At 43.7% G+C, this 24,518-nt stretch overlaps 1 protein-coding gene across 6 annotated transcripts in view; it reads right to left on the bottom strand.

The window, feature by feature from the left end:
- NCKAP5 (NCK associated protein 5) overlaps positions 1–24,518 on the bottom strand; it is a 977,998-nt gene that overhangs the window by 42,074 nt on the left and 911,406 nt on the right. For 4 of the 6 annotated variants that reach the window (XM_050750926.1, XM_050750928.1, XM_050750931.1 and 1 more), the window contains 2 exons: positions 18,099–18,413; positions 15,171–15,307 (listed from right to left, as the gene is read on the bottom strand). In XM_050750926.1, the coding sequence (XP_050606883.1) occupies positions 15,171–15,307; positions 18,099–18,413 (452 nt within the window). Of the gene's footprint in view, positions 1–10,870; positions 13,477–15,170; positions 15,308–18,098; positions 18,414–24,518 lie in introns of those variants that run through there. The other 2 variants (XM_050750930.1, XM_050750929.1) reach the window with 2 other exon arrangements.

Here is a 24,518-nt window from a genome sequence, read left to right as displayed (position 1 = left end):
AAGTGAATGAAGGTACAGCCACACAATGTAGCTGCAACGAAGAACAAGGGAGATGGTGCACTGACAGAATGATCTCCAGGGTATTTTAAGTGGGAGAAAGCAAAACAAAACACGATGCAGGGTAGTGTACACAGTGTGCTCCCTTTTGTATAAGAGATTTGCATTTCTTTGCTTTGTTCAATGAAAGACTGGAAAGATGAACAACAACAACAAAAAATCAATAAAAATGGTTGCCTATATGGGGCGAGGGACACAGAGGAGAGAATTCTATGTTCAAAATGACGAAGTCAAATTTTGACAACGATATCTGCGAAAAACTCTGAGAACCTCTCCACATAGCAGAGATTGCTGAAAACTAAAGCATGAAGCCTCACTTCCTAGACACTACAGCATTTGTTCACAGAGTGACTAAACATCCAGCCTGGCAGTACCTGGAAGATAACTCTTCCCAAAGAAGGGAAGGAAGACATTTGCTCAAGATCACCAAGTAAGTTATGGTCCAAGAACACACATGCCTACTCCAACATGGGTATTTGGGTCCTTCCACTAATCTCAAAGATTTCATGGTGCAATGAATGCTGTTGGCATAGCTTCCAGGTCTTCCCCCCAAAATATTGATCCTGTAGCCTTGCCTTCTGAAGAATCCTAATAAAACTCAGGAAGACACCTGGAGATATCTGGGAAAGAAACATGACAGAATAAAAAGGGACGAAGTGACATATGACATCATAAGACAGAAAGGGCCAAACAAAAATAAAAGAGCTCTATTTTAAGGTGAAAAAGTTGAGAGCAGAAGAAGAAATATTCTGTATGATGCTTCTAGGGGGTTCATAAATACAGAAGCAAGCTGACTGGGGAAAGCTGGAAACCCACCACTAACCTTCTCTCTGCCTGCACAGGATCGAGAGCCAGCTTGGCCAATGGAAGGGATGCTATCTCCTTTTCTAATTAAATTCCTTAAAAAGTGTGTTGATTTATTCATTTATAATAAAATCCTGTTCTAATTAAAACTGAAACTTCCCCCCACCTGATCCAGCCTCACCATATTTTTGGTTTCCATGTAATTGAATCTGAAAACAATGATGCTGAGTGATAGCTTGGGATATTGCTGCTTATTGTGAAAGCAAATAATAAGAAAGGAGAATGCTGCTAGGCTTGTTTTGGGAAGGCTTAATCAGTTCTTTCTCCCTTAGACTGAATTTTCACCACAGTTGAAGATAATACGATATTTTCCTTAATGAAACTGTATATCCGTGGCTAATTTATGAGGGAAGTTTACCTTTCTGGGGCTTTAGCTTCACATTATTTTAGTCAATAGTTTTTAAGGTCCCTGGGTTCCCCTCCCTCCCTGCCTCTAACATCCTCAACCTTCAATTCCAGAAATTGTTCTTTGTATCAGTCCATATAATATATAATGCTCACATTTATTAGAATTCTTCGGATTGGAAGCTTTGCCACACCAAATGTCATATCTGAAATACCCATGAGAAGGAGGCAAGGTGGGTATTCTGTGGTTGATGCAACTAATGCTCAGAAAGGCTGACATGATTCATCTAGCATCAAAAAGTCAGTTAATGGCTGGGCACAGTGGCTCACGCCTGTAATCCCAGCACTTTGGGAAGTCGAGGCAGGCAGATCACCTGAGGTGGGGAGTTTGAGACCAGCCTGACCAACATGGAGAAACCCTATCTCTACTAAAAATACAAAATTAGCTGGGCATGGTGGTGCATGCCTCTAATCCCAGCTGGGAGACTGAGGCAGGAGAATCGCTTGAACCCGGGAGGCAGAGGTTGCAGTAAGCCAAGATTATGCCATTACACTCCAGACTAGGAGATAGAGTGAGACTCTGTCTCAAAAAAAATAAAATAAATAAATAAAAAAAATAAAATAAAATAAATAAATAAATCAGTTAATGACACAGGCAGCGCTGAAACCCAGGTATGTTAGCTCCCAGTTACGGGCATTTCTAACATATCCAGCCAAAGGGCTCATGGCTTTGGGTTTCTAGGTTCTTGGAGGTGCACAGAGGAGCCCACTGTATAATTCGCTGAGTAATACTTGACATTTGTCCTGGTTTTTCCCAAGCTCATCTCCTTGGTTGTATATTAAGCGTATATCTCTAGGTTTCTGGTTAGTTAAGGAGGAGCAGTTGGGATGCAAGAAGGTTTGAAATGGTCTGTCTCTTGATCCTTAAAAGTCAGAGAACAAGCAATTAGAATACATCTGTTCTCCTTCCCCTGATACCTGAAAGGACTGCACCTTGCTTTTTCCTCTTGCATATGGTAATAATTGCTTCTACAAAGATTTTTCCTGAATACGGAGCCCTTTCTTCCCCTGCCCCGACCCCACTTCTTCAAGAGAGTTCCTTCTACTGACCCCAGTATTTTCATTCCACAGATGATTGTTAATCTTCCGTGTCTGGTTTAACCACACAGTTGGAAGAGTTCTGGCAAGGGACTCTTTCTAAATGTCTCTATGTGCTTTTAAGCCAAATAGAAAACTCTAAGGTCTCCAAGGAAACCCAAACACCTGTTGACTACATTTTTTTCTCCATTTTTCATCTAATTGCAATTTACCTACTTCACTAGAGCAACATGAGGATTAACTGTCCTCAGGTAACTTTCAAGTCTGTAAAGGATTTCTGCCTCCTCAGGGCACATGTTCTCTAAGAGAGACAGAGCTGAAATACTAATAAGAGACTTAATATGTAGCAGCCTCGAATAATCTGTGCTCTGTGTTACCACTTCAGACAGTCAGCGTCTCCCTAACACAGTCTGACAAAGGCACCGTGGAGGGATAAACAGCCAAGGCTGAAAGTCTCAGACAGGAGCATGGACTTCCCTTGCAAAGCCCTTGGGAGGAAGTGCTTTTAACCACCAAATTAGGTAGCTGGACCGGGGCCTGTGCACCTGCTGGGCAGGCGGGGGTGTCTGCCTGCTGTCATATTTTGGCACATATGTTTGACAGCCTCTCCCTCCCAATGAACATTTCTAATACGCAAAGGTTAATTTTTCTTGGCTTCTTCTTGTCACTACTGACATTTTGTACCTGTTATCTCCCTGTGGTTGGGGGTTGTCCTGTGCATTGTAAGGTGTTTAGCCTCATCCCTGGACTCTGCACAGCAGATTAGTATCCCCTACCCTCTCTGAGTTGTGACAATTCAAAATGTCTTCAGACATTTGCTGAATGTCACCTGGGGGAGGGAGAGGCACAATTGCACTGGTGAGACGATCCACTGTGAATGCCTGATGTAGTACTCAGATTATGAGTAAACCTCTCCAAAAAAGCCATCCTCAAACATGCTCATGGGGCTTCAGAAATGTCAGTGGTCTTGGAAACCACTCTTCTCCCGTACCCTACCGAGTTAGATTGAATTCTGCAACCCCAACATGAAGTGGAGGAGACACAAATTTTCACAAGTGAAGCAGCATCTGATTTGGTGTTTATTTATTTAGCACCATTGCCTAGTTCCGTTGTCTAGCTTTCTTTCAGCCCTGGCGGTCAAAGCCTGCTAATTTGCACAGCATTAAGTATCCTTTGCTCCCCTCACCTATTCCACTTCAACCAAGGATTTGTCTTTTGCTGTGAAATTCCACTGTGCAAGCTCTTTTTTAAATGTGTCGGGCTGCAACACAACACATTTGAACTTGAGGGGGGTAACACTGGGGGTTCGGTGGTAATGGGAGGGAATGTCCATCAAAGGGTGACAAACTCTGGGGGGCATCTCCTCCCTCAAATGTCTCATTAGGGTCCCCAGGCTTGGTTTCCATCTCTGCTGTAGCCTGCGGTCCAATTTAATTGAGCGACGGCCTCGCTACGGCACACTGCTCTTTCGACAGGAGGGTAAACTCATTCTGTCCATCATGACATTTGCTTTCTTAAGGGCCTCACAATATGCAACTTAAATAATTAAATGCAGGTCACATCACAGCCTCCCTTTTCAAGCCTGTCTGAGGGCACAGTGGGTTCTTTCTGATAGTTAGCTTTTGACCATGTGATTTTTAGAAGCTGGTTGGGTTTTTTGTTTGTTTTGTTATTGTTCATGACACTTCTCCTCACTAAAACCCCCCAAACTCAGTGCAAATCCAATGTGCCTAGCTAAAAGGGCTGTGGATTTTCTGATGTTGGATAAATGGTGACTAAGAAAAATCTGAGACTTCTGGTTCTGGCAAGGGTCTCAGAACAGCCTGCTTGTCACGGTCAGAACTTTTCATTTGTCATTCAGGAAAGTGTAATGCTGGGAGACAAATCCCTGGTGTCCCATTGCACGTGTCCATTCACTTCGAGCTGGGATGGCCTTGTCAACAATAAAGTAAACCTTTAAAATGATCTAAAAAGAGAAGTTCCAGGAAGGACTAAAGATAACTCTTACCTATAGTGTCCATTTTAAACAATTGATTTCTCTGGGGGAACTCAGAGTGATTATAACGAGTTTGGATTTCATTGAACCCAATGCTGATTTTGCATATTACAGAGATTTGTCATCTTTAAGTAATGTGCCAGATGAATGCTTTAAAATAGATGCAACTTTGTGTGAATTTTCTATAATATAGCAAGATCTGATTGCTCTATTAATAGCCAAAGTCCTTGGCCTTGAGAACGCAGGATGGCAGCGTTTTTAAAATTCATCGTCTCTGCATAATTAGTTGTGAATCTCTAAATATCCAAGCTGAGGAATTAACCAGGAACTAGAGCTGTTATCCCTCAGCGTCCCTTTTAATATTGTTCCATAGTCATCATTTCCTTGTGTTTTTCTAATTACTGCAAAACCAATTGTTTTTAACTCAACTTCCCTGGCTCTTTGGAATTTGTTGAATGTAATCACCTTCAAGTGAAGAAAATGCACTTCTTGTTTGGGAAATCGGGGCTTGATTAGCTGAATATCATCAAGTGGCTGGGGGACCCCAGTGCCAAAGTTTTGCATATTTTACCTGACCATTGCATTTTGAGGGTATGTGGCTGGAGAAGGCATGATGGAAAGTGAGTGCCTTGTTGTGGTGATCTACAGACCCTAGTGGGGTTTTATTTGGAGATGTAATTTTATAAAACCAAAAAGAACTAGGAATTCTGGTTCCTTACTCTGAATGGCTAACAATATGGTGCTAGGGACTAGAAAACAATGGTTTTGGGTACTGGATTATCTTCTCTCTCAGAAGTTGTTTCAGTCTGTATGTCTGATTACAAGCACCTAGAGCAGGGCTGTGCCGTGAACATTCCCTGCTCCTTAGTGTATAGCAGTGGCCTGGACCCAGTAGAAGCTGAACAAACCAAATAAACTAGTGTAGAAGTCAAGTCTCTTTCTTGCTTTCACTCTTTCCCAATCTTCTATCCTCTAGCACTAGGATGTGCTACCCATCTACTAGTCAGTTCTACTTGAAGATCCTCAAAGAACAGATATTGGAAGAGCAAAGGTTTTCAACCTTCTCTCTTTCATAACAGGGGTGTGACGCACACTCATCAATAAGAGTGGTTCTCTGGTGACAATATATATTCCCAATTTGGGTTAGAAATGATGAGAATCAAGCCAGGAGGTGTGGGACTATTTAGACAAAGCAAAACAAAACAAAACAAAAGGATTCTGATATGCCTGCAACAGCCTCCACGAAGTTTCCTCATTGAAGAGTAAACTAAAAGTCTATATCCTTGAGAAAAAATTGGACAAATAGATTCATCATTTTTCTCTAGCACTGTCCTCAAAGAAGAAGAGAGGGCCTTATTGTATTTCTCCCTGCAGGTAGCCATGCTGGGTCGGTCTTTCTCTGGACAAGGAAAGGCTCAAATAGATAATAAATGTAGACATAAGGGCTACCCAAGACCATCATCAGCGCAGTGAGTTGGTTGATTTTTATTTGACACACATTTATTAAATACCTAGGATATGCCATGTCCCCTGCTAAGTTCAGAGCATGAATGGCCATTAATCTTGACACTAATGAGGGAGTTGAATGTACAAAGAAACAGGTGTAATATTAAGTGGAAATGAAAGAGATACAGGGTCTTACAGGGGAACAGATAAGGAGTAGTAACTGGGCTTTGGGTGTGGCTGATGAGGGGCATCCTGGAAGGCTTCCCATTGGAGGTGAAGTCTGAACTGAACCTTAAAGATGAAGCAGGGGTTAAGTGAAAGGGTGTTAGTACAAAAGCCATTCCAGGGAGGCCAGATCATATAAGCAAAAGCATGGAAGCCTCCAACAGCATTGTGTGTTCAGGACACGACAGGCATCTTAACAACGCATAAAATATAAGCCAGGAAATGAAAAAAAGTGAGGCTGGAGAAGCAAGACCAATGTGGGCTTTGTGAGCCTTGTAAGAGGAGGTGATTGGATTAAAAAAAATTTAAGTAAAACAAAATTTAAAATGCGTCATTTAAAATATGTTAAACTTTATTTTGTGCAAGAAGTATTATTTTAACAGAAATAACTCAGACCCTTATTCCAGATATATCTTAAATCAGCATTAATAAACATGGCTTCTGAGTCAGACATTCATTTATTCGATAGGCAGATTTTTAGTGAGTATCAGATTTTATGCTAGGTCTGACTGCTGAGGAAGCACTTGGTCCTTTTCCTGAAAGGGCACATGAATCCAAATCATCTTAGATTCTATTAAGTACATTGAACTTTGAACCTTAAGCAAGTTACTGTTAGCTGGGTGGTGCTCAGTTTCCTCATCTGTAAAATCAAGACAAAATGTCTATTTAGAAAGTTTTTATGAGGAACACATAAGAGAAACTTAGGAGGAAAAACGTCTGGCCCTTAACAGTAGACCGTAGTAGGAGTAGTTACATTGGATCCAATAGGCTGAAACTGGAATGATTTGGCTGTGCAGTATTAAGAGTACAAATCAGTTCAGTGAAGAATAAGCACAGGATAGATTCCATAGAAACGTGGCAGAGGCAAGAGATGCAACCAAGTGGGCCTCTGAGATGAGTGCATTTCCATGCTAATGCGGGGATTTAACTCTGTATTGCCTTACCGCTCCTGCTAAGAGGCCAGCAAGCCTGAGGTTCCTGGGTTCTGCTCTCAGATCCTCCCAGCATAGCTCCAGGGCAAAAGGACAACTGGGACCTCTCCTCGCTCTTGAAGTTGTTGTTTTCAAAACCACTCTACTGGGGTGTAATTGACAGACAAAAAGCTGTACATATTTAATGCGTACCACTTGGTGATTTTGGAGAGATGTATGTACCTGGGAGAGTGGACTGTGCGGGTGATGGACAACCCTCGAAAAGTTCCCAGCAAAGGAACAGCATGACAGGCTTTTGCATTTCAGGGAGGGCACTTTGGTGGCAGTGAGGATGATGCATTTAAGGGGCATGAGACTGGGAGCAAATTGACAGGGTCTAGGGACAAACGGAGGCAGCAGGCTGCATGAGTCAGAGGGGGGCCAGGGTCAAGGCAGTGCTGGGGTGAGTGGGACAGAGGCAGACCTGAAAAGCCTCTAAGAGGGGAGGCAGCATGCCTTGGGATGCCTAGAGCATGGCCGGTGAGAGGGGAAGAGTCCACGGCGACTCCTTGCTTCATAGTTTGTACTCCTACCAGGATGGCGAGACATTCAGTGAAGACAGAGAACCTGGGTGGCAGAGCAGATTTCTCGAGGAAAAAAGAGAGGTTTCCATTTGGATGTTTCCTCTTGGGGTATCTGGCAGGTCTGGTGATTGGTGACATACAGCCAGGTAGATGAAACAGAAGCTTGGGAGAGCCGGCTTCACTAGGGATTGTTATTTTACTTTTTACCAGCCAGGTCCAGTGGGTCCAGGTGAGACCCCCTTTCTCCCTTCATCCGGAGATTGGGGCCACACTGGGTCTTCCCCCTTCCTACAACTGGCTTGCTCCCTCCTTCACCTTTACACTGTTGTCTCCTGCACATGCCTTCTCTGAGGCCTTGCCTGCTGGAAAAGGGCAGGAATGTCTGTCATGCCCAACTTGGCAAATTAGAGTGGGTAGCTCTGTGAACAAAGCCACAGCATTACTTCTGTCTGCTACTTCACCCGCTGGGCCACCTATCCAGCTCCTAAATCCTGCTCCCCTCACTGACTGCTAACAACTGGACTTTCTAAACATTTTTCAGAATGAAGCCAAAGAAACCAACCTTGAAAGAAAAGTTGTGTATTTATTCAGTGTGTTATGAGCCTAGAGGCAGGATTTTAGAAAGTTGACTTCTTTGGCCACATTCAGTGTGATGCAAACAAAGCAAGTGGGCCCCCAAAACCAGGGAATATGGGGCCACAGCCCACCCTGTTTTGAAGGGTGGGTTCCAAGTCATGCTGTGACCAGCCAGCAGGGTGAGCAGCTAGGGAAGGAGCTGGGGCCAATGGGAGTGGGCGGTGGGAGGGCACAAGGGACAGGCAGCAGCCTCTGTAAACTTCCTGGAAGCTGTGGAGGACCGACTGCCACTATCAAATGTCCTCTCCTGCCTGAGGGAAATTCCAGGGAACTGGCCAAGCACAGTGGCTCACGCCTGTAATTCCAGCACTTTGGAAGGCCGAGGCAGGAGGATCACCCAAGGTCAGGAGTTTGAGATCAGCCTGGCCAACATAAGGAAACTCCATTTCTACCAAAAAAATACAAAAATTAGCTGGGTGTGGTGGGAGGTGCCTGTAATCTCAGCTACTAAGGAGGCTGAAGCAGGAGAATTGCTTGAACCCAGGAGGTGGAAGAGTTGCAGTGAGCCAAGATCATACCACTGCACTCCATCCAGCCTGGGTGACACAGTGAGACTCCATCTCCAAAAAAAAAAAAAAAAGGCTGGGCACAGTGGCTCACGCCTGTATTCCCAGTACTTTAGGAGGCTGAGGCGGGCAGATCACGAGGTCAGGAGTTCAAGACCAGTCTGGCCAATATGGTGAAACCCCGTCTCTACTAAAAATACAAAAATTAGCTGGACGTGGTGGTAGGTGCCTGTAGTCCCAGCTACTAGGGAGGCTGAGGCAGGAAGGAGAATCACTTCAACCTGAGAGGCGGAGATTGCAGTGAGCTGAGATTGTGCCACTGCACTCCAGCCTGGGTGACAGAGCAAGACTCCGTCTTGGAAAAGAAAAGGAAAAAAAGAAAAGAAAAGAAAAGAAAAGAAATTTCAGGGAACCAAGGAGAAAGGGTGTGTTTGAAAAGGGCAGCTATCTTGGCAAACATCCAGTAAGGCTTCACGATCTACTGGTGAATTCCATCCTGCGGGTTGGGGACCTCTATTAAGAACCTTGTTATTTCAAAAGGGACTCCAGGGGTATGACAGCCAATCTCCCTTTCACAGGCATGTGTGATGAACGCAAGGAAACACTGACTTAGGGGGAATAAAATCTCCACCAGACACTCAAGGCACGTCCTCCTGTTATTGTTTTTCTCCTGTTTCTATTTTCTTTTTATACAAACTTTGCCAACATTTAGGAAGTTAATGGTGCTGCCTCCATCCTTTAATGCCCCTTCCTAGGATTATTGGAAGCCAGCACACACCCACAGCCATGCCAGCTGTCTGCACAGAACATTTTCCCTTGCTGGCAGCACTGCCACAGCTGGGGCTGACCTGTGGCTGTCAGGGTGTGCGAGGACCGATCTCTGGCAACACATCCTCTTTTAAAGGCAGGTCGCAGGCACCTTGGTGGAGGGAAAGACTGTCTTGCTGTTTGTGCTGCTTCTAGGACCTCACCACCTTCTCCCAAGAAGCTAAAGCAATAGAATAAAATAAAGATGTTCCTTTTCAAAGAGGGGTTTGCTCTGGTTAGAGGAAATAGGATGAGCAAAGTGAGTTGACAGAGAAAAATGTTCAGGCTGGGACTCACTTCATTTCGCAGAAGGATAAAACTTCAAGCAGTAAGTTTACTGTTCATCATTAGGTCATCCAAAGCCACAACCTAATGCGGATTCTTGATTGCCTTGTCACAATTCATGTAGACAGGGCTATGATGCTGAAACACGGGCCCTGAGGTAAGTGCACTCGTATCCAGGTATTCTCTCATTTGGAGTCAGCGAATTTGTCTTAAATCTTGTCTCCTTTTTCAGGACACTTAGACCATCCTTCCCCTCCGTTCCTACTTCTGTCTACACTGGGACCCCACTGGTGGAGGAAGGGGCAGGACAGAACTGAAGATTGCTTGCCTCTTTTTGGTAACAAGCAACAGACAGAATCATGAGTTTCCTCCTTGACATACCTTCCTCACTTGGCTTCTAAGATGCCACACTCCCCCGCCCTCCTCCTCCTTCACTGGGTCTTCCTCTTTTCCATGACTGAGATAAGGTGGGAGGACTTGGTCTTCTCTTGGGCTACACTCCCTCCCTTCCTCATTGCATTTGGATATACAGCTTTAAATGCGACTGACGTGCTGATGACACTCAAATTTACATGAGCCCCAGACTCTCCTAGCCTCCCACCTACTCACCACTTCTACTTGCAGGCTTAATGCGCCCCCAAATCTAGCATGTCCACACAGAACTCCCATTTCACTTGGCAGAAGGCAAGGGCAAATTCAGTCTTTCTAAGAGCCAAAGCTTGGAGTCATCCTTGATCCTACTTTTTTTCCAGTATACCAGTGAATTGTATTTTTGTTGTTGTTGTTGTTGTTGTTTTTGTTTTGAGGTGGGGTCTTGCTGTGTCACCCAGGCTGGAGTGCACTGGTGCAACCGTGGCTCATTGTAGCCTCAATTTCCAGAGCTCGAGCAATCCTCCCACCTTACTCTCCCGAGTAGCTGGAACCACAGGTATGTGCCACCACAGCTACCACACCTGTCTCTTATTATTTTTTTTTAAATTTTGTAAAGACAGGTGCTCACTATGTTGCCCAGGCTGGTCTTCAACTCCTGGCCTCAAGTTATTCTCTTGCCTTACCATCCCGAAGAGCTGGAATTACAGGCATGAGCCATCATGCCTGGTCTGAGTCAGGTGGTTTTTTTTTTTTTTTTTTTTTTTTTTTTTGAGACGGAGTCTCGCTCTGCTGCCCAGGCTGGAGTATAGTGGCGTGATCTCGGCTCACTGCAACCTCCGCCTCCCAGGTTCATGCCATTCTCCTGCCTCAGCCTCCCAAGTAGCTGGGACTACAGGCGCCCGCCACCATACCCAGCGAATTTTTTGCATATTTAGTAGAGACGGGGTTTCACCGTGTTAGCCAAGTTGGTCTCAAACTCCTGACCTCGTGATCCGCCCGCCTCGGCCTCCCAAAGTGCTGGGATTACAGGCATGAGCCACACCCAGCCATTGGGTGGTATTTTTAATTAGATTTGGAATCCGACCATTCTCACTCCCTGTGTTGTGCAAGCCACATGTGACTATATTTACATTAATTAAAATTTCAAATAAAAGAGAAAAGAAAGAATGGCCCAAATGCGAACTCTTAGGAAAACTGGAGCACAAATTAAATTTAAAAATTCAGTCTCTTACTTGCACTGGCTGCGCTTCAGGTGCTTAGCAGCCATGTGCATGGACATAGAGCATTTCCATCATTGAGGGAGCTCTCTTAGCCAGCGCTGGTCACGGTGTGGATCGCAACCACCCTGGTCCAAGCTATCAACATCTCTTGCCTGGATGCCTGTATCAGTCTCTTAGTTGATCCTGCTTCTTCAGTTTTCTCAATACAGCAGCCAGAGGCACCCTTTTTAAACTTTGCACCTCATACCACTCCCAGGCTTTAAGTCATCCAAATTCCCTGTCTCTCAGAGTAGAGGTTAGTCCTCAGAAAGGCACACAGGGTTCCAGGGGTTCTGGCCCCTTCTCATTTGGCCTCATCCATCAAGTTGCTCTCTCTGCAGCAACATGCGAGCCTCCTGCTACTCCTGGGCTCCAGAGCATGCTCTGCCTCAAGTCTACCGCACTGGCCATTTCCTCTATTGGGAGTGCCCTTCCTGGCTCACTCACTCTCCTGCTTCAGCTCTCTCTGCTCAAAAGTCGCTTTCTCAGTGAGGCTCCTTCCGACTATTCCACTTCAATTTCAACTTCTCCTCCAACTGCCAGCACTCTCACTCTCCTTTTCTCTGTGTAACTTTGTCTTTTCTGTAGCACTCATCTCCTATGAACGAACTATATACATTTACTTGTGTATGATATCTATTGTTTACTATCTGGCAGGGATCTTTGTCCATTTACTCACTGCTGGAAAACTGGCTCAGAGGAAGCTTTCAACAAATACTTGTTCAAAAATGAATAGAGAAAGTTTGAGGGCTGAAAGGGGCCCTGGAAACCATTCTTGGGTGTGTGGCTGAGGGTCGGTGAGGTGAGGCTATTCCCTGAGGACTCACCATGAGCTCAAGGGAAGAACATGGATTAGGAGCCGGCATCATCCTAGGCATCTTCACTGGGCGAGCTCCATGACAATGAACTCCCCTTCCCCTTCCTCTGTCACAGTCAGAGGGACACCAATGAACCACAAAGAGCCAACGGGGACAACAACCAACTAAAATATCAGGGGTATTCACCACTTTCTTCTTGGTAAAGCTTTGCATGATTCAACCATCAATCCTACCTCTCTGATAACTTATAAGAAGAAAGGGACAAAGTGGTGGTTCAGATTAATGAGCTCTTCTTCCATGCTACTCTAACCCTCCTTCCCCCAATGCAAATACCAAGATTCTCTGAAAACTGGAAACACACATGGATGCTAGATTGTTTTTTCCTAAACATATCAACCTTGTTTTTTAAAAAAATAAAATGATGCTTTCATTACATAATTTATAAAATAGTATTTGAGAAAAAAGTTGATTAGTAGGAAAAGAATGGCTTTCCGTTGCATCATTAAAATATTTCTGACAATCCAGACGAATTAGAAGAAAAGCAGAGCCCAGATCACATTTTGTGTTAGGGATTTGTCTGTCCTCTTGTATCTGAAAGGAAGTACCATCTGAATAGACATAGTTTTAAACACCTAGGGATAATGATTTTTCTACTGCCAATTCTGGCTCAAAGGAAAAGATAGTGAGGGAGCTTCAACCTCACAAACAGACCTGTTCATAATGGCACAGCTAACAGGTCCAGGGCTACACAGCATGATGTTAGCAGAGAGCCTGGAAAACTCCATCCACAGCTCACTGGATGATTTAACTTGCCAGAGTATATAATTAAGAACAAAGTTATCTTTATAGTCATTCCTTCATTACTGAGATAACTCAATTGGAGGCTGTTTTAGAGATGCTGGATTCAGAAATAAAATCCTTACAGACTGCACTGCAATGTCATGAAGATTACACTAGAAAACAAATGGATGCGCATAGACAATCTTCTGTATGTACCAGAAAATTAGATCTCAGGAGAGACACGAAGAAAAAACATAAAATCAAAGAGGGTGGGGGCCGAGCACAGTGAAAGGTATAATCAGCGGCTTCCCAGAGAGAGGAACCTGCAGGGCCAGCAAGTTCGCTGGTTGTTACCTGGGGCAGCGCTCTTCAGTGCTTTCACTAACTGTCCCCTTCCAGCTCCAAAACCATTATCTCCATAGTCCGGGTCACTGTCACTATTACTGCCACCGCTGGCAGAGTATGTACACATTCTGGGTGCCTTGTCCTAAATGAGTAATATGAGACTGTTAAGATTATTCATACAAATCAAAATGGGGCAGAGCATCCTGTGAGCATGTGACACAGTTCACATTTGGCTGTCAATGTGTGCACAGAATTCCATTCCCACTGCCCAGCCCACCGCCCACCCAAGACCAACTATGGTTTGCTGGTTTTTCGGCCTCCTGAGGAGCTGATGCTGTCTACTCAATTACCAGAGCTGCAGAACTAGGCCTGCAATAATGAGGCTGTCGACGGCACTCTGCCATTGTCCCAGGCCCAGGAAGGTCCCCACGGTTACCCGCTCTGCATTTTGTACACTTCTTTATAGGGTCTTATTTTTCTCAAGTGCCTATTACGAGCTGCTGTTCCAAACCTAATGGCTTATTTATTTAACTGATCTCATCATTGCCTTCCAAGTATCAGAAGGTAATAAAACAATCAACCTTGGGAACAAAAGAATCAATGTTTGCCTAATTTATAATTTTCTTTCAGCTCCCAAAAGGACAGTAGCCTTTAGAAAAGTAAGCAACTGCTGACCCTATGTAATCCTCAAATCTGCTGACAGTTCATGGGCTGAGGGACCCAGTTTCCCCTCTTGCTCACATGCACGCATCACCTGGCCCCTCCTCTGAGGATGTCCGTGGTGTGGCAATGATGCTGTATTCAGGAATCGCTGAGGCAGCTGATGCTGTATGAACAGTATTCCCCTTTGTGCACATAAGCAGAATACTGGATCCAGGAGTGCAACTACGATGTTCTTGAATTGAGGTTATTTGGGGCCTTTTTTTCCCCCATTTGTAGAATGTCCTGTTGGAGCCTATTATTCCCCACCTAAGCCAGATAGTTCCGATCCAGATGCATTAGATGGGTCTCTGAAGTTTGTTTAGAAGAGTGTCATTTGGTTGGGGATTGTAAAAACACATTTTAGGATGTAAACTCGCTTATCTGGGGTTATAAATTCAAGCACTCATTTCCTTTACTCCTTCATTCATTTACTTAGTCACCCATCCATTCAACAGTGTTTACTAAGTACCTACTGTGTGCTAAGCAGTATGCTAGGTTCTAGGGGTAACCTGCTGGAAGGGGTAAACAGGAGGGGGTACCACATAACCCCCAGTAGGGATGAGCAAGGAGTCCCTGAGCCAGACACCCATAGCCACTCATTATGAGTTCTGTGTGTGTCACCTCAGGGCAGATGAAGAACCCACTGCAAAAATGAAACTCAAGGCTCACGGATCCTAGCAAGTCATTTGACCACACCGAGCCTCTGATTAGCCATCCTTAGAAGCAATAGAATTAGACCTGCTTTCCCTGTTTCATAAAAACAAAGTAAAGGTTAAAATAACTACCGAGATAATGAAAAAAATAGAAAAAACATCATTTCAATGGTGCCCGCATGGCTTGGGAGAGTGAATGCATGTCCCACAATATCTAATCAGGGCAGCGCATCCATACCCAAGAATCTGGGTGCATTTCAGAGGCACTTTGATTTCTTCAGAATGAAAGTGTCCCAAGAACCCACAGTATTCCTTAATAAGGCAGGGAAAAGGGCAAACCCTAGATCTTGGTTTATAATTCAGGAAACCAATAGCAAATTTCATTTAAAATGAAATCTATCATACAAGTGTTTTAAAGGTGCACTTTTTACAATCAGGACCAACAGGTAGATGGCGCCCTTCACCTCCCCCGACCCCTCACCTGGGTCCTGGTGGCGGCATCTTCACCCCCCCAGTCTGGAAGCGGCTGGTTTGCCATTGGATCTTCAGCATATCCGAATGATGAGCATGTCTGAGGCCTTGGCTCTGCTTCATTCTGCTTTTGGGGACTGACTTTTCCTAAATGAGAACACGTATGTGGAATCACATATCAGCTTCCATCGACCTTTTCCAAGTTTAGGGAAGGAGGTGGGGGGAGACATTCAGAAATGATAAAAAGGGTCCAAATACAGGGAAAGCTGGGCTTCCTGCCATTCTGTCCCACTGCAGTCTGTGCTGCCCAAAACATCTGCATAATTGTGTATACACATCTATAGAAGCCCCTTTTCAAGACCCTGAGGCAAACTGTTCTTAGACTACTTTTCTACAAAACGTTGAAAGACTTTACAGGTTAGAAAGGGTTCGGCAGGCAAACCATTCAGGAAACGCTAAAGTTATTCTTTAAATAATGTTATTCATCCAACAACAATCAAGTTTCTTCTTTGGAGGACTTCTCAGAGGCTTCAGTGTGCCAATGGGCATTAGCATAGTTTCTGAAAAGAGGATTTGAATTTGCAGGCTTCCTCAAACACAGGGAACCCCGATTTTCCTAAAATACTTATCAAGGTCATTTTGCATAGTGTGGTTTGGGAAGCTTTGCTTGGAGCCCTTAAACATCTCTCAGGGCAGTACTTTTGAAGCTTTAATGTACATATGGATCAGCTGAGCTTTTGTTCATGCGCGTGCTGATTCAGTAGGTATGCGGTGGGCTCTGAGTCTGCAGTTCTGACAAGCTCCCAGGTGATGCCAGTGATGCTGGCCCACGGACCACACTGAGTAGCAAGGGTGTAATTAGCAGTGAACAATTAAAGAGAGTTTCCCCATTACCCGTGAAAGTAGATTAACCTGCATAGTGTATGCCTTTGTCATGCCAGAACGGAGAATTGCTGTCATTATCCTCCAACCTCAGTGATTATAAGCAGGACATGCTGTGACAGCCTCTCCACAGGATTTTGTTTGTGAGGGGAAGCTAAGAACTGTGTTTTCATCAGTACTGTGAGTTTTGTATAGTGACTTCCAGTTTTTACATGGGGAGAAGAAAAATAACCAATTCAAATGTACACATTAAACAGGCAGTGACTGCTCAAAAAGGAGGTATAATCTCATTTTCTTTTTGTTCCAACTAGTCCTCATTCCCTAATTTTTAACATGAATAACAGATGGACACAGAAAAGAGAAGCATTGGAAAGCAGGCCCCCTCTGGACCACAGATATCATGTGGGGACAGGAAAGTTCAGGATGGGTGACAAAAATTCCCTGCAGTGTGTTCACCTCACTCTCTACCATATACTATCTTTTTACAACTCTTCCTTACAATTTAATTAAAATAGAGCCCAAAGCCAGGTGCAGTGGCTCATGACTGTAATCCCAGCACTTTGGGAGGCCACGGCAGGTGGATCACCTGAGGTCAGGAGTTCAAGACCAGCCTGGCCAACATGGTGAAACCCAGTATCTATGAAAAATATAAAAAATACAAAAATTAGGTATGGTGGCACATGACTGTAATTCCAGCTAACTGGGAGGCTGAGGCAAGAGAATCACTTGAACCCAGCAGGTGGACGTTGTCGTGAGCCAAGATCACGCCATTGCACTCCAGCCAGGGTGACGGAGTGAGACTCCATCTCAAAACAAAAACAAAAACAACAAAGATAGAACCCTTGCATACCTGGTGCAGTGGATATTAGCAGCAAGATCCAAACAATCTCCTTCTGATCACTTATGAAGCAATTCAAGACTTGTGGTTTCTATTCAATTTGTTATAATGACAGTGTTTAATCATGGAGTCTAAGGCAGCCGCCGCTGAATTGAGGTCACACATGTGACTATTCAGGCATGGAGTACATAATCTATAACTAAGATTTTGCCCCTTACTCTCTGGAGGCTGTGTCATTAATTAACAATGCATTTATTTCAAAAATAATATGCATTACAGGCTTTAAAAACGTAGCCTTGACTTGGAATGAGCAGAAGTTTGTGATGCAACATTCGTGGCAACGGGTATTCTTATATAAAGGAAGAACTCAGCCATGGGAATAGCCCAATCACATTTATTCCAAGATTTATAATTAAAAGTCTCCTTTTCTAATTTCTCAGAAGCCTATAGTATAATCTCCACTTGCAGCTCCTTTCTAATCATCAACTCATAAGTGAAAGCGTTCGATTTAAAGTTTTAGTTCCTATGCTTATGCATGTTGTAAAAGCAACATAAGACATACAAGTTAAAAATTATTAAGTGTCATCCTGGGCTGCAATAAATATTTTTAATCGTGAGGGAACAATGAAAAAACGGTGACCCTTAGCCTAGCCCTGTCTTTAATCATGAAAGCTTGTTTCAATTGACTGCCACGAAGGATAGTACTTCTCAATGGGAAGGCTCACTCTATTCTACTGCATTAGTGCATGATCTACTGCTGATTTATCAAACTATGCCTTTTATAGTTCAACATATAAATATATTTTAACCAGATAGGAATACATCAGAACATGTATGTTTTTGGTCAGAAGGAAAACAACATTGTAGTTAAATTTATATCTTGGGCTGAAATTGGTCTATATTCAGAGTTAAATTTTATAGGATAAAACCTCACGAGTGTACGTTGCATGGTTTTTTTCTTAATCAGTTCATATATCCATAGACCAGTACTTACATGTCTGTTTCCTTATATGTGTGTTACTGCTCAGTGTAATTCTATGAGTAGATATTGACTTATACACATTGTTTTGCTTTTTGGTGAAGGACATGAAGGAATTTTCACGTATCTACATTTTTATCAGGCAGGTCACTGACTTGCTTATCTCCTGGTGAAAGGTTTTCCTTTTTTTTTTTTTTGTCAGCAAGTGTCTTATTAAGGGTGGGAGATTGGCATTTTACCTGAGGAAGCTGGTTTGGGAAGGCGGCTTTGAAGAGGTCGCAACCCTCTGGCAGTCATGATGGGGTCAGATGTGGAATGAACAATGGTGCTATCTGCAGGGCGCTGGCTGTCTGTGGAGGAAGGCACTTCACGTTCAAGGGTTTGGGCTCTCATGGAAGAAACTGCAGAAAGGGCTGACTGGAGAGGCAGGAGAGGCTCACTGTCCTCTGGGGAGTCTGGCTGGCATAGGTATCGTCCCGTCGAGCGATTTCCCGAGTCTGGGAGTGGGAAGGTTCCGATCCCACTGTCCAATGTTCTCATCTGGCAGCTGGATTCTGAGATAGAGAGGCAGAGAGAAAGGATTAGAGAAGGCTCACATAAAAGGATAAAAGAATCGTGGAAACTGGGGTATGATCTGGAGGAAAGGAGACACCTAGAAGGGTGAATTTAAGAGAAAGAAAAATGATAAGCATTTGGAAACAATATTAGTGGTGTAGTAAATTTCCAGTGAGGTGCATGAAACGGACCTTTTTGAACATGAAAGCATCCCCTTCCTGTAATATAAGAAGAAGACCAGCCTGTTACGAGCAGCAATAGTCACTTGTGCATATATCCTGGATAGGTCTTTAGAGTTAGAAGAGGAACAGTCATTAGAGACCAAATTGTGGTCATCCTTATTTCAATCTGGGAATCATATGACTTCAACCAATTAGGTGAAACTTATTAACTGAAATAATGAGTAATGAGAACACATAAATTGAAGTGACATCCTAACAACAGTAATTGTGTATCTCTTGCATGAATGATCGCCCATTCAGCAGTTGACTAAATATCTGGCCTCTTAATTTGACTGCGGGGACAAGTAATTCACATGCCAGAAGGGTCATCCCAACGTGTACCTTTCCCATCATAACATCACTTATCATGTGGGCTTCATTTGGCCCAGTTGAGAAGACTGTGAGCCACTTTCTTTCACTCTCACTTTATTCAGTGACAAAACTCATCAATAATGCTTTGGATTTCTTAGCAGTCCCAGGGATCCCACTATTCTGTAGAACAAATTAAGATGATTTCACCATGTCTGTGACATATTCTGTTAATTGTGTGTCATCATCAAAACATTTTATATATGGAGAAAAGTACAGTATCTGAAAAAATTACCACATAATTTCTGGAATGGTGGTGTGGTTTATCAAGGCCAATGAGGCAGCTTCCAAGATCTGGATGTCATCTAGAAAGTCTTCTGTTCATATGATAATCCTAGAATGAAACTTCCTAGGTTTCATCTTAGAAGCATCTTGTAAGTCTAGCACTGGGTCAGCGGAACAACTGAGCACTGTATTAGGCATGGTGGGGAATATAATAGATTACGACATAATGTTTGTATCAAAAGCTCAACAGCTACCACTTCTTTGGTGCTTTAAGAACAGAGGCTTGTGGTGTGATCTTTGCCAATGACTAATTTTTTGAACCCCTGTGCAAGAGCCTTAGCCTCTCAAGGTCTCAGGTTCCTTTTAGGACTGCTGTGAGGATTAAAGTATGTTCACCATTTAATCCTTAGAATTTAGAATGACACTAAGCGCACTGTGAGACAGCCCAGTAAATGAATAATGAATGGCAAAATATATAAAATGTTTAGTATATTTATTACATATTAGTAGATACCTGATAGGTGAATAGCTTATCCTTAAGTATCTTTATATACAATCTCACTTCATGCTCAGCACTTACTATCCAAACTTCAGAATTTGCCCATTCCCCTACCTTCCTCCTCAAAACATCTTTGCTGAGTAGCAGAAGTCTGGGAATTTCCTAATACTAAGGCAAAAATAAAGGGATGGGAATGTGTACAGAGTTGGCTTTTCTAGGCTCGAGGAGGTTTGGTGTTTGGTGTTGGAAGTACTAGGAAGATGAAGTCCCTACTCAAGAGGCTTCAATCTTCACAGGGATATTTAGCAGGAAGATATAGATACCGTTTTTTCCACTATGGTGCCATTTAACCATCTCATATGCCATGGGATGTTTGTCATGGACTCTAGGATATCTGAATCATACAGACACACCATGAGAAGTGCTTTTCCTTCCCGGGATTACAAGAGCTAAGTTTTAGCCCCATTCATTTCAGGGCCTCCAACAGGTCAACTTTATTCTCAACCAGACTTACAGATTATTCATGACCTTCTCTTTTCATTTTCTCCCCAATTAAGGGGATTTAATTGTTATAGAATGGTGTTTTTGAGAAAGGATCAGCTGTTTGCATGGGGAGGCACTGCCAGATGAGTAAAAAAAAAGACACTGCTATTCAGACTTCTGTGTCTTTTCTTAATTTTAGCCTTACACATACAACACTTCAGATTTAGCATGTCCATGTGTTGTAATTGGGGCAATTCTGAAAGTCTGGAGTATTTCAGACTTACGGGAGTAAGTAGATCTTCATCAGGACCGACTCAGTCTTTGAAGATGAGAATCAAAGATTCATGGGATGTAGCAGCTGAGAGGTGTCAGACCCTACGTGCCCCAGGCTACCTGCCCTAATAATTTACCCCAGCATCCTCAGGACTACCTATCCCTGAATCAAGGAGGGCTCGGCAGGGCAGGACATTAGAGGTGCTTTTTCTTTTGAGAAGACGTGTCATCAAAAGTTGGTGCTTATTACAGCTTTCAGGAGTTCTGCTTTCTTTGTATCATCTCTTCCTCTTCACATACCTATAAGGCAAGAACTATCACTGCTGTTTAGAAATGAGGAATCACAGCTAACAGAGGTTAAGCAACTTGTCCAAGGTCATATGCTGTAAATGAAAGCCTGGACTTGAATCTAGGCCTTACTACAAAGACAATGCTCTTAGCCACCAAGCTATACTGAATCCCCCCAGAAGCACAAGTAAACCCCAAAGTGGGCTCTGCTCACTTCATAGCCATTGAGGCAGCCATGTGAACAGAAGGCTTACAGCATGGCCCCATGGCTTCCAGGCAAGGTGCCCAGCTTCTCCTCTGAGATTGGTGCTGGCCCCAGAATTCTAGCTTGGTTCCTGGGCTCCCCATTCTGAGGCTGGAGTCCACTGTCAACATGCCTGGCATCTAGCGGTTGTCTGGTTCTACGCAGGATGCCTATGCAAACTTACTATGTAGTTCTGAAAATCCCAAATGCCTAGCAACTCTTCCTTCTGCCCTCTTGGACTGAATCCTTAGACTTCTTGCCAGGGCTTTTTTTAGAGTTTACTTTGCCTCCTGATATGGTTTGGATCTGTGTCCCTACTACATCTCATGTTGAAACGTAATCCCCAGTGTTGGAGCTGGCGGCTGATGGGAGGTGTTTGTATTGGGGGTTATATCCATCACGCATGACTTAGTGCCATCCCCTTAGTGATGCGTGAGTTCACGTGAACTCTGGTTGTTTAAAAGTGTGTGGCACCTTCCACCTTCTCTCTTGCTCCTGCTCTTGCATTTGAGACACCTGCTCCTACTTCACCTTCCACCGTGATTGGAAGCTTCCTGAGGCCCTCGCCAGCAGCCGATGCTGGCACCATGCTTCCTATACAGCCTGCAGAACCATGAGCCAGTTACACCTCTTTTCTTATAAATTACCTAGTCTCAGGTATTTCTTTATAGCAAGGTAAGAATGGCCTAATACACCTCTAGCTTGGTGATAGGCACTCTTCCAAGGGCAATGTTTTTCTGGCTTTTCTCCCTCTTCTATGTATTATAAGTCACATAGAGCACTTAATCCAGTCTCCTCAAATGAAGATTCAAAAAGCAAAGTGAGAATCTTGGCGGCCTTTTTCATGTTGGCAATAAGTGCCATATACAAAGCCCATATATGTTTGTGTAACCTATAACACAAAGCATGGGGCAGCTGCAGGAAGTACGGCAGAGGAGGAATTCAGGGGTAGAAAAAATGTTGAAGGAGGTCTAAGTCTGGAGGCTTTCTGAAGACTACAACATTTTCTAGCATCAATCCCCTTAAATTTTTTTACTTTCCTTTCAACACCCAATATTGTTATACCAGAGTCTATAAAACAGGACTTTTGGAATTCTTGAGTTCTCTGATTTCCTGAGAATTGCATGCCCTGACATTAAACTCAGAAACCATTTGCTATTAAGGCCATTTTTGTTTCTTTCTTGCAGATGCCAAATGTAGTGGATGTGAAGGATTCATCTGTAAGTCCCTATTAAGTTAGGTGTGGACAGTCAGGGGCTCAGACACATGCCAAGTTTCCCTGCAAGAAAATTTCTTCAGAATACATAAACCTTTGGAAACGGAAGTTTATATTGAAAATGCTGACACCATCTTTATGTAGTTTCTTTAAGGCACAATTAGTTTCTTGCAGTTCATAAAAATATTGTAACCTGAATTACAAATGTTAGATATTGTACTTCTGAAGCCAGTTTTTTTTTTTTCTCAGGGAATTTTAAGAACTCACAAAATAATTAAATGGTTGTAGTAGGAACTAAGTTCAAAGGGGCAAGCCTGCCTCCCATCTTCAATGAGTTGATGCAGTATTGCTCTCAATAAATGTGAGTTCACGGCCGGGCGTGGTGGCTCATGCCTGTAATTCCAGCACTTGGGGAGGCCGTGGTGGGTCAATCACGAGGTCAAGAGATCGAGACCATCCCGGCCAACATGGTGAAACCCTGTCTCCACTAAAAATACAAAAAAAGTTAGCTGGGCATGGTGGTGCGCACCTGTAGTCCCAGCTACTCAGGAGGCTGAGGCAGGAGAATCGCCTGAACCCGGGAGATGGAGGTTGCAGTGAGCCGAGATTGCCTCACTGCACTCCAGCCTAGCGACAGAGCGAGACTCCATCTGAAAACAAAACAAAACAAAATGCAAAAGAAAAACAAACAAAAAAACCTCCACAAATGTGAGTTCACATTTCTGGCTGTGAGTATAGTTGCCCACAGGGCCTTGCTAATGAGTTCAAGGGTTGGGTTGTTGGATGTACCAATGGGCTTCATCCTTGTAAGGTCACCAGTTACATCTCTGATTCTGGTCAGCTCTCTCACCTGTTCCTATTGTCCCATGTGCCTTCTCTCTGTCTCTCAAGGTATTAACAAATTCTCACAGTTACCACCACCATCAGGTCCCAGGAACCTCATGGGACGACTTAAGGCACTACTTCCCAGTCCTATTAAAGTTGTCTCGCACAAAGAAAATATACAGTTGGTTGAGGAAAACACCAGTCCCCAGGACAACTGGTCAACTGAGGGCTGAACAAGCTCCATCTTGGTGCACCCGGCACCCATTCAGAGCAGTCAGCAGCAGAATGGCAGAGAATCTCATAGAGAATGGAGTCCCCATTCTCTTTTACTGACACCTTGAATACATTCCCTTGCATATGTTTGGTATGAAAGGAGGAGACCTTTTCAGTCTCCTAGAAGCAAATACAGGACTTTCTATAAGGCTCTCTTTTTCGGGGAAGAATGTTAAGACTGCTTGGGGCAGGAATATCGTCTGGCACCGACTTCAGTGAAGAAGAAATTTACTGTGTCTGAGAGGGACATAAGCAGCCGAGGTGGGTGTGGTTCCCTGTGGGATGGTGGCAGAGAATTTTGAAGAAACATTTCCACTGGGGATTTTCAAGTTGCTACCTTAGAGTGTGTGGCAGAAAATCCCCACTCATCTCACCAATGAATGTCACCCTGCTGCTCCCCACCCCCAGCTGCCTCCACATCTGGCCTTAGTGTCTCCATTTGCAAATTAGATCCCACTATCTTCATTATAGGGGTGCTTTGAGGACTAGAAACAAAGCATGTGATGAGCTTGGCACAACACTTGCAACAGGCACACTGTTATAATTCAGAAAATGGCAGCAGCTCTCAAAATGTTATTAGACTGTAAGCATCCTGCAGGCATAACTGGATTTGATTCATCTCTTCAATTCTCCCATATAAGTGGCTCCTGCTCCATGATTGCTCTTATTCTACAGAATGGTAATTACACTCCCCAGGCATCTGACTCTATCACCAGTGCTCAGCATCACACCTAACACATAGTCAGCCCTCACTGATGTGGAATGAATGAACAGGTGAATGAAAAACAATAAACCTTTAGAACAGTCTTCCTCATCGTTAATGGATGTGAACCTCTTCTTGTGAAATCTCAATCTGCTTCTTTTTTGCTCTGATTTTAGCAACCACAGCAAACAGCTGACTTCCTTTTCTGTAGTTATTTTTCACATGAAGCCAGACTTCATTAACTCAGATGACCACAGAGATAAGATCATTCAGAATTCCTGAATATTTTAATGACGGGTTTCTTAGTACTTAAAGTCCTTGGGACAAGAATGGATGACAAAGGCAAAGGACAGCCAACAATAGGCTGTTCTAACATCCTCCTCAATCCCTGTGCCCGTGCACAGCATCACTGGGCCTGAAGGTCCCAGGCCTAGGAAGCTGGTGTGGCACAGTAATTCTGGCTCTCATCCTGAGGGATTCTAGTT

This window comes from Macaca thibetana, chromosome 12 (genome assembly GCF_024542745.1).
Source record: "Macaca thibetana thibetana isolate TM-01 chromosome 12, ASM2454274v1, whole genome shotgun sequence".
In the NCBI taxonomy this organism is placed as follows: Eukaryota; Metazoa; Chordata; class Mammalia; order Primates; family Cercopithecidae; genus Macaca; species Macaca thibetana.
The sequence above is the reverse complement of the archived record's forward strand: the minus strand, read 5'-3'. Positions and strand labels throughout refer to the sequence as shown.